Source organism: Triticum dicoccoides, chromosome 7B (genome assembly GCF_002162155.2).
Source record: "Triticum dicoccoides isolate Atlit2015 ecotype Zavitan chromosome 7B, WEW_v2.0, whole genome shotgun sequence".
In the NCBI taxonomy this organism is placed as follows: domain Eukaryota; kingdom Viridiplantae; phylum Streptophyta; class Magnoliopsida; order Poales; family Poaceae; genus Triticum; species Triticum dicoccoides.
Window position 1 is genome coordinate 676,545,097 of NC_041393.1, and position 10,855 is coordinate 676,555,951.

The window sequence follows — 10,855 nt, forward strand, 5'->3', positions numbered from 1 at the left end:
CAAAATAGTACTTCTAGTTCTAGTTCTTTCGTCTACGCAAGCGTCTATTCGCTTCGACGCGAACAACGGGATTCACGGGTTTAGCCCTGGGCTACATTTCGCAAGATCCTAGCTTGCAAGTTAAGAAGAGGCGCGGTCAATGTGCGCGCCGTGCCTTCTGTAGATAGAAACGACTAAAACAAAGAAAAACACCGAGAAACAAATCCAAACCAATGAATTCATTTTCTTTTTGTCATAGTTTGGCATGAGTTTTTCGAAACAAAGGCAAACGAAATTCCAAACCCAGATCGGAGATTTGTCCCTCTCTCTCGATCTGAAAGTAGCAGATCCGAATATTTCTACCGCTGGAGACCAAATCTGATGGCACCCGCGCTGGGGCGCCCGGGCCAATGAGCGGCCGACGCGTGCCCCGGCCTGTGTCTTAAGATCGGGTAAACAATTAAACTACTACGCGGGGGAGGGGGTGGGACCCACGCCACGCCGCGCCTCTTCATCAAGAGGGATGAAAATATGAGTCGTGGCTGGAAATCGTTCGTGTCCCCCTTCATCACCACCTCTTCGGGGCTCCAGGCAGCGTCTCCAGCCCAGATCGACCGTGACTCGACCTCGCCCCCCTTCTCCCCCCACCGCCGCGCGATCCCATCTGACGCCGCCCCGGCCGACGACCCCAGCACGCCGGCCGCCATGGCGCACGGCGACCGCATGACCACCTTCGAGGAGGGCGAGCGCGAGAGCGAGTACGGCTACGTCCGCAAGGTCCGCATCCCCTTTTCCCCTTCTTCCCCCTACTTCATCCCTCCGCTCCCCCGGCTGGATCGCGGGATCTCCTCCGATCCGCGGACGCGCTCGCGCCGGTTTTGGAATCGGGGCGTTTCTCCTGCCGCTGGATCTCCCGAGCGCGCGCCGCGCCCCGCTCGCCTCGACAGCGGCGGATGATTTGGTCTCCGCGTGGTTCGCGTGATGATTGTCTGCGAGATTCGTCGAATTGGGCGGCCTGGTTTGGGGTTCCGATGGTGTCTGGATCGTGTGATGCTTGGTCGCGCTGCCGGGGTCAATGGGGCGCCATTGGATCCTTAGCTGGCCAGGATAGCACGGAACTAGTGTGGTCGGGCCGGTCTAGATCGCGAGATTGTGCTCCGATGTGCTTCCAACCGAGTGCTCTTCCTCGGGCTTTAGCCGGTGTGTCGATCGATAGTGTGATCTGGGGTGACGTGAAGGGGTTGTCTTCTTACTGGTTCCTGGATCGTGATGCATTGTCTCACCATTGTGCTCTGCTGTTCCAGGTCTCTGGGCCCGTGGTCGTCGCTGATGGCATGGGCGGTGCCGCCATGTACGAGCTCGTCCGTGTCGGCCACGACAGCCTCATTGGTGAAATCATCCGTCTCGAGGGCGATTCAGCTACAATCCAAGGTACAACAGAGCTTGGTTTTGCCTCACATGTGCACATTGAATTTTCTCCCAAAATACATCCATGACTGAAATTTCATCTGTCTCTACTGTATGCAGTTTACGAGGAAACAGCTGGGCTAACGGTCAACGATCCCGTGTTGAGAACAAAAAAGGTGAAACGCGAACTGATTTTGATGGGCACTTCACAAGCCAGCTTTTGTTTTGCTCTGTTTTAACACGCCATGGCTGGGTTTATGCAGCCTCTTTCATGTGAGTTGGGACCTGGTATTCTTGGAAACATCTTTGATGGAATCCAGGTAAGATAAATGAAGCAAGCGCACATTCATTATGCTTACCGTGAGCTTCTGTTCTGATGGTATGACTAAATAATCGTCCCATTGCAGCGCCCTCTGAAAACTATTGCTATTAAGTCCGGAGATGTCTACATTCCACGTGGTGTTTCAGTCCCAGCTCTTGATAAAGATCAGCAGTGGGAGTTCCAGCCAAATAAGCTAGGTAATTTACGTGATAACATGCTACAAAAGATAAGGACGATGTTAGCATGCCTCTACTAAGTTTTGTCCGGCACATGAAGATCAATTATTTGGACTTTTGTTTCAGGTGTTGGAGATAATATCACGAATGGAGATCTATACGCTGTGAGTTTGCAGGATCTCTAACTTCCCCTTTTTTACAACTTACTACTATCTAGCATTCCTCCCTCTCGTTGTACAATCCGTGGATGCGTCTTGTTAACTTCTATATGCATCCATTTGCTGCCTTGCAGACCGTATTTGAGAACACATTGATGAAGCACCATATTGCGCTCCCTCCTGGTGCTATGGGAAAGATAAGTTACATTGCCCCTGCGGGTCAGTACAGTCTGCAGGTTAGTAAATGTTACTTTAAGACCTGCTACTTCATTTCTTCTACTTAACTTCATTTGACGACCTGTTGCTCTTTTTGCAGGACACAGTGCTGGAGTTGGAGTTTCAGGGCATCAAAAAGGAGTTCACTATGCTCCACGTAAAGCATTTTCCCTTCATAAAATTTGGATATGTCATGATTTCACATCTCTTAACGATCATCATATTTCTGCTCTGCAGACATGGCCTGTGCGGACGCCACGGCCTGTTGCGTCAAAACTTGCTGCTGACACGCCTCTTCTAACAGGACAGGTATACGAACTAGCTACTCAAAACAATGTCCTCCCGATAAAAATTTATTTGTATTAGTGTCAATATTTATTTGTCAAATGCGCCAAATATTGGAAGTGATGTTTCCTGTGCTACTCTGCCAAATCTTGATGCATCTCACATCTATTGTGAATTGGTTTCAGCGTGTACTTGACGCACTGTTTCCCTCGGTGCTTGGAGGAACATGTGCTATTCCTGGAGCTTTTGGTTGTGGAAAAACTGTCATTAGTCAGGCGCTCTCAAAGGTCTCGTGGCTATTCACCTCTTGTTGCATAACTGATATTTTAGTTCAGCTCAGGATGTTGGCCTTTAAATGTCTCAATGTTTTAATTTCTTCTGACTCAAATTACCTTGTACAGTATTCCAATTCCGACACTGTGGTGTATGTGGGCTGTGGAGAAAGAGGAAATGAGATGGCTGAGGTCCTCATGGACTTCCCCCAATTGACAATGACGTTGCCTGATGGACGTGAAGAGTCAGTCATGAAAAGAACAACGCTCGTGGCTAACACCTCCAACATGCCCGTCGCCGCTCGTGAAGCCTCCATTTATACAGGTAACATACAATTGTTGATGTTTTTCTATTTGCATCCTAGTATTCTACTGTTACAGCCTTGCAGGCATGCCTTTCTATCTTACATAGATCCTTTCTTCAACAGCATCATGTTGCTTTTGCAATACTAAAATGAGTACTTCTATAAATTTTATCATAGCGTGGAATTATTGCAAGCTTTTGGTTTCCCTGTTTGTATCTAACTGTATGTATGATTGTAGATACTGACTAGTTTTAGTGTTTCTGGGGCTTCATGGTACAAATTTGAAAACACACCATATAAAAAGTTTACAAGCAGCATCCATAGGTAGAGACAGGCGGGCACATCTCTAAGGCGTTATCAGTTTTAGTAGAACATTTTGGATATATGCATCTTATTTTAGCATTGATTGCTGTGATTTATTGACTACGTTTTAGACATATAGTTTGGTTTATTATGGGAACTTGGTAGCCTACATCTACATCTTGTAGTGAATCGGCCTAAGTGATCCAGCATGTACAGTTTGCTGCTAATTTGCTAAAGAGCCATCATTTTCATGCTTTTCAGCTGATTTTTTTCTCTATGAACAAGATAATCATGTGTTTTTCCCCTCTATTCCAGGAATTACCATTGCTGAATACTTCCGTGACATGGGCTACAATGTTAGTATGATGGCTGATTCCACGTCCAGGTGGGCCGAAGCATTGCGTGAAATTTCAGGACGTTTGGTATGATGCTTCCTTCCGTGCTTCTAGATTTATTGCCCTTTTTGTGACTTATGTTCACCGCTGTATATATGCTCTGGTGCAAAACCTGAATTTGTTCTTATTGATTTCTAAAGTTCCTGACTACTATTCATGATTAAGGTTTAATTTTTCTCCTTTGTCTTGAACCAGGATTATGATTAGAACTCTTTATTATTTCCCCCTTAACTAAGCTTGTTGACATTAAATAATCCGATGGTAATGGACAGTATTTGTCATTTTAAAGAACATTATTGCAAATGGTAGAACAATTTCTTTGCTGCAGAAGTAAAATCACATCATACATGAAATACTTACTGCTAAGACATTTAACTACTACCAACGTATTATTGAGTTAAAAGCTATTCTTGCATACATGTGTTGATTACAGTTTACTGGCATATTAATGTGATTTTTAAACTAATGGTGTGCTCATTATGCTATAGGCTGAAATGCCTGCGGATAGTGGTTACCCTGCGTATTTGGCTTCACGGTTGGCATCCTTCTATGAACGTGCTGGGAAGGTGCAATGTCTTGGCAGTCCAGACCGGACAGGCAGTGTCACAATTGTTGGCGCCGTCTCTCCTCCTGGAGGAGATTTTTCAGATCCTGTTACCTCTGCAACCCTCAGTATTGTGCAGGTAAGGAAACTGTTCGGTTGTGAACCTTTAGGTAGTCGTACCTACATAATTTCCATTGTTTTGTTACTATCGGGTATTAATTTTCTGCTCTTAATTGCAGGTCTTCTGGGGACTGGATAAGAAGCTGGCTCAAAGAAAGCATTTCCCATCTGTTAATTGGCTCATTTCTTACTCAAAATACTCCACGGTTATTCTCTAACTTGCCAAGAATTTCAATGTAATTAATGTTAGTGCTCTCTGTTGTACTGACGAACCATCGTCTGCACTGTAGGCTTTGGAAGGATACTACGAGAAGTTCGACCCTGGCTTTATTGACATGAGAACAAAAGCTCGTGAAGTGTTGCAGAGAGAGGATGATCTAAACGAAATTGTCCAGGTATTCATGTTTACCTCGTGTCTTGTTTTGTTGCTGAGGATTCATTCCCAAATATGTTGACATACTTTGTTATTGTGAATTTATCATATGAGTAACAGTTGAAACTCATTGGTGCTTTTGTTTCCTGATTTATTTTTAAAAATATTACACTTAATCATGCTTTTAGTAGGCAATGAATTGCTCTTCAATCTGTACTTTAATGTTATTTTATATTCTGAAGAGTTCCATATATGGAGAGAATAGATTGGTGCTTTTGTGGTTTGCGGAATTCAATTGCTGACACATGCACATCATCACGGGACTAATATTTTCCAATTTGTCAGCTTGTTGGTAAAGATGCACTGGGAGAATCTGACAAGATTACGTTGGAGACAGCCAAGCTTCTGAGGGAAGATTATTTGGCACAGAATGCTTTTACCCCGTGAGTGATACTCTATGATTTTTATGGATATCTTCTAACTGCGTAACCATTTGAGCTCTGATCATGAATATTTGTTGAAACAGATATGACAAGTATTGTCCATTCTACAAGTCTGTCTGGATGATGCGCAACATTATTCATTTCAATACATTAGCGAATCAGGTAATCACACTTTCTGTGACCTTTTTAGTGCCTAAAGGCTAGAGCTTAGATTGTACAAACAGCATAGATGTTTGAACTTGAAAGTATGTATCTTTGAACAACATGTTTCTTTTGTTCCATTGGTAAGGTTGCCATTTGGTTAAAGTTTGATTTTGCTAAATCGTGATGGGATTATTGCAGAAATGCTTTGTTCTGTCCTTAACTCTTATGGAAGTATCTATTTCAGTACTTGAGTCATATCAAGTATGCCTAAAAAGGAAACTGCTAGTTGTATTTAACCCCAATTGTGTAGCAGCAGATGCCAGTTGCACAAAAGCCCAGGTCAAAGGGGATTTCAATTTAACTACCGTATAATTAACGACAAAGCATTCAGTCATTCACCTAACCCTAGTCTGTTTAACTTTTCTTCCCCCGCCTCACCGATTTGAGCTTCGATGTGCCCTCATCATGCTAACACTGTCAGCGCTGTGACAGCAATGGCAACTTGATGAGCAGACCTGGGCTTAAGTGAACCGTTTATGCTAAGGCCATGGCTAGGCAACTTTGGACTAAAATATATTTTTTGTAATCGCGCAGGCATGACGTTTAAGCGTAAACTACTCAAGTATAATATTAACATTGGCTAGCCTAGCAATGAGCTGAAACTTGAAACTAAATTCATTCAATAAAGGTACATAGTGCACGAAAGAGAAATAAGGTAGCCAGCCAAAATAAACTGAAGACGAGGAAAGATAATGTGCATCTTGTAGTGTGCAGCTGATATATAGACCCATCTAGTATGTAAACTAGTTTCATTTACTGGAGCCAAGTTTCTTGTATTAGTAGAAGTGGTGGAGGTAGTTCCATCATCATAAAGGAAATATGCAACATGAGAGTTTGCTTCTTAACCTTAATATATGTATATGCTTGTTTTGCAGGCTGTGGAGCGAGCAGCCAATGCTGATGGACATAAGATAACCTACGCTGTCGTAAAGAGTCGCATGGGCGATCTATTTTACCGCCTTGTGTAAGTATTCCAAGTCTATATTCAAATTGATACTTATTTGTGTCTCTTATCTATTTAATAATATTTAGTGAGAATAAAAGATATTGATATTTTGTTTTTGTCCTCAACAGATCCCAAAAGTTCGAAGACCCCGCCGAAGGCGAAGACGTCCTAATCGCGAAATTCCAGAAGTTGTACGACGACCTCACCACCGGGTTCCGCAACCTAGAAGACGAGGCTAGGTAAAAAAGAGAAGAAGCAACATTGTGTATGGCCACCGTGTAAACAATAAGGAGCACCAAATGCTGTGAACGACTTGCGAGCAATTTGCTTTTGCTTCACCGGAGTTTGTGTAGATGCGAATTACGTTTCAGGACCCCCTCCCCTCCTTTTTTTTGCGACAGACAGACAGACAGCCTTGTTTTTTCCCCCAGGATTTTTACATTGTTTGGTCTCCAGCGCCAGGATGCACGCCATTATTTTTTCACCATGTGTACCATTATTTGTTGTATAAGAAGATTGAGCACCGGTGGACATGTTCATAGGAGGAATAAGCACGATGTCCATCTACTTGAACATCAATAATGTCTATATTTATATCTATTATTACTGTATTTGCCATTATTCCCCCGCTCTGATTTGCGGCAGTACTATTTTATGCTTTGTCGACTAGTAACGTTATCTTCAAAAAGGATTATGTTTGACATGTGCTGTCGTAAAAAAAATACTACAACCTCTATACCATTAGCCAGGAAAACGTTTTATATTTTTATACGGAGGGGGTAGAAGTTGGAAAGGTAGGAACAAAAAGTCAGCATTTATCGCAGAGGTATAGTAGTATATCAGTAATGTGTATTTATATTGTTGTGTCAAAAAATTACAGTCCGTGGTTGAAACGGCACGGTGGTGAGTACTCTTGTCTTTTCAACCGTCTGGGGGGAGACCAGTTTGGACGCATGGGGTGGGTCTTGCTGGGAGAAAGCGGAGAACGGACGGGTGGACGGATTGGGAGGCGCAGCAGGGAAGGATCCACGTCCACCCACCGACCGGGCCAGCCTGACCGGGCTTTGTCTCTAGCCACGCCCTGCTTGCTTGGACGCTTGCCTGCTCTGCTAGCGGAGCGGCCGGAAGCCACTTTCGTCGGTTTTCCGCTGAGGATGTTGTGAATGGGCGCATGTGCACACCCATCCAGGATGGATGGATGCCGTGCGTGAGCCTAGAAAGAAGGAACCCAGCACTGTTTTTGTTTTTGTTTCTGTTTCCGGGGTCTACTCTACGTGGACGGCTCGCATTGGCGGCTGGCCCACATGAGAATGTGCGTGGGATTTGCACATGGGATCCTTCCTGTCAGCCTGCCGGCAGCCATGGAATGGAAAAAAATTGCACATGGATGGACCACCGGAATTGCTCTTCCTATGCGCATGGATTTTTTTTATCCGGATCCATAGGCCGGGAGCTTTAATTAATTGTGGCAATTTTTGTGAAATACCCCCTCCGTCAAAAAACACGATACTTATTTTGGGCGGAGGAGAAAATGTGTGTATAATTTTGTGGTTCTTTTCATGTTTGACCTGGCTTTTGGTATCGCGGATTACGCGCCGCGAGGCAATTCTACAAACCCAAAACAAGTACTCCCTCCATTTCTAAATATAAGTCTTTTTAGATATTTCAATGGGGACTACATACGAAGCGAAATGAGTGAATCTACACTCTAAAATATGTCTATATACATATGTACTTCTTATTAAGATCTTTAAAAAGACTTATATTTATGAACGAAAAAAGTACATGTGTAACTTTTCGGGTTTGTCCGGGACATATCTAGATGTGTCCTAATTATTGCACATATAAGTCACTCAATCAAGCATAAGAAGAACAAGAAAAGGACAAAAGAAAATATCCACACAAATCTCTGTGTAAGATCAATGATCTAGGACTTAGATGTGAAATACTTATGACACATCTAGATATACTTTAGCAAAACTGATCATTTTCGAACTGTTTCCCTGGCCGACCTGACCTTTCGGTATCTCCATCTCGGAATAGGCATTGTGGGGGCATGTGAATTGAAACCGAAGGCGTAGCCGGGCCGCGTGTCCGTCCGTCCGGCCGTGCGATCGAATATGCCCCTGCATCTCGCCATTCCGTCGCTTTTGTACTTTTTGCAGCAGTATGCACCATGTACGTGCAGTACTTTTGCTTTTGTACCAAAAGGGAGTACCCCAGCAAGCAAAGATGAGCGTCAAAGCAAAGCTTCCCATCTTTTGATTGCGGGGCAAAGTTTCTATTAGGGTACTAATCCGAGGACAACATTCTTTTAGTTTTAGATGACACAAATAATGCTAAAGATAAGCAGTGGTATATTCTAAGAAGGGGACGGCATGTAGGATAAAAGATGAGTGCTAAACCAAAGCTACCCATATTTTGATTGCAGGCAAGGCTATTAGGGTACAAATACGAGGATAACGAGTTCTTTTATAGACACCATAAAGGAAAAAAAAAAAGAACGCCAAATCGTCGTTTATTCACAACCTTTCTCGCAGTGAATATCTCCTCCGGTTGATGAACAGTAAATTCGATAAAGACAGCAAACAGCACATGAAAGATTTAGCCTTTTTTTACGTGAAGTATCAATAGCTTTGCAGGCACATGATAATTTGTTCATCTTTTATGTAAAAAAAGTTCTAATTTTTTATTGTACTATTCATCCATGAGCAGATGATCTTGTGATCAGCAATAGACTTCCAACTTAGCTATGACATGTTCTAAAGTCGTACTATTTGGTGAGAACTAATGTTCTTGGCCTTTTTTCTTTCTTCCAATAAACTACTGTTCTTAGTCTTTTTATGTAGGCACGGGCTATTGGTACGGCCGAGTACTTCAAAGAACCTAACTCTATTTATTCTGAATGCCAACAAGGCGAGTTGCCAAATCCCATTAATCAGAAGGGGTAGTACACGGGAGCGAAGAAACCCAAATCTCAAAGCTTAATCTCTTTGAAAAGGACATGTACAATGTCACGATATCGGCTTTGTTATGAGAAGTGGAGCTCCAATGCTAAGCCTTGAACTGTGTGCATAATCTGAATAGTAGCATCTCGCATGAACAAATATTTGCCCACTATTCGCCGTCAAATTTCTCTTTTCTTTTGTTGTCCCAACCTATATTTTTAAAATCCGAACTTGGATTATTGTGCCACGGTAAGCACATGTTGTGTTTGATCTATAAGTTTTTTTTGGAATACTGATAACAAATTCGTGGCGGTCCATGGCAGCATCCCAACCATGATACCACATCTGTTCCAAAGTTATATTGGATGAGCTAATTAGTGTTTGCTCTTGGTATTTACCCAAGGGATATCACTAGGACCAGATTACTTCAAAAGGAAAAAAAAAATGTTTTCTCTCTCTCTCTAAATGCAACGGCGCCAAATTCTATCAATTATAAAGAGATTTGATTTCCAACAGGAGAGCTGCCGATTTCCGTTAATCACAAGAGACGGCACAAAAGGACTGAAGAAACCTAAATTAGATTCTTGAGAGCTTGGCCAACCCCCACGATAACGACGGACGTGGATCCTCTGACTTTGCAATCCCTGCCATACCCTGCCTTTGAGTCACTGACAGGTGGGCCCCCTGCTCTATGGGACCCATGTGTCAGTGACTCAAAGGTAGGCTAGACCACGGCAGGGGATCCTCGTCCAATAACGACGTGTACAATACCATGATATTAGTTTCTGCTATGAAGGATGGAGTTTTGATGCTATCTCACCCGTCTCTCCTAGTTGCCTTACCATCCAAGGTAAGCGGAGCGCCTAGCAAAAGAACGCCAACTAAAAATTCCAAATGGTTGCACGGAGCAAAATGTACATGCAGGCCCAGAGATTGTACATAGGTTTATATTATCAAAAAATCCAAAGAGATTTGATAAAATACATAACAAAAAATGTATGTAAACAAACAGATTAACAACAAATAAATACTAATAAAATTTCAAATGGACGCGCTAGGACGAGAGTTGAGGGGTGGGGGGGTGCAAAAATCACACGCCGGCCTCCCGGCCAAGAGACTGTCACCATCTCCTATTTTCGCATTGCGTCCATTTGGAAGCAAGGAAGGGAAGGGAAGGAAAGGCAGTGGAAAGCTCCCTCCGGCCGGGTGGCATTAAGTCACCACATGTTACAATTAGTGCCGCTTCCAGCTTAGTTAATCCCCTTGGTTTATACTCGTATCTCTCTCTCTCTCTCTCCTCCCTCCCTCCCTCGCCTCCTCATCTCCACCTCCACCTCTGCTGGCTCCGCGGCCCATCCGATCCCATCGCCGCGCCGCCAGCCCCAGATCCGCCGCCGCCCGCCGCCCGCCGCCGAGCTCGTAAACGAGGTAAAGCCTCCCTCTCCGCGCCCGCCCGCTC

General features: G+C 43.8%; 2 protein-coding genes across 2 annotated transcripts in view; both read left to right on the forward strand.

Moving 5' to 3' along the window:
- The first annotated feature begins 531 nt into the window (after positions 1-531).
- On the forward strand, positions 532-7,067 carry LOC119338002 (V-type proton ATPase catalytic subunit A). The gene is made up of 19 exons (XM_037610290.1): positions 532-756; positions 1,284-1,410; positions 1,507-1,562; positions 1,650-1,706; positions 1,794-1,905; positions 2,011-2,048; positions 2,177-2,278; positions 2,359-2,415; positions 2,496-2,567; positions 2,729-2,830; positions 2,945-3,140; positions 3,739-3,845; positions 4,307-4,501; positions 4,602-4,688; positions 4,773-4,877; positions 5,201-5,298; positions 5,382-5,460; positions 6,378-6,466; positions 6,577-7,067. The coding sequence occupies exons 1-19, from the start codon at positions 685-687 to the stop codon at positions 6,689-6,691; spliced, it is 1,866 nt and encodes a 621-aa protein (XP_037466187.1). The 5' UTR covers positions 532-684; the 3' UTR covers positions 6,692-7,067.
- A 3,609-nt stretch (positions 7,068-10,676) lies between these two features.
- LOC119337595 (glycosyltransferase BC10-like) overlaps positions 10,677-10,855 on the forward strand; it is a 5,369-nt gene continuing 5,190 nt past the window's right edge. The window contains exon 1 of the mRNA XM_037609755.1: positions 10,677-10,824. The gene's annotated coding sequence lies outside the window, so the exon portion shown is untranslated. The remainder of the gene's footprint in view (positions 10,825-10,855) is intronic.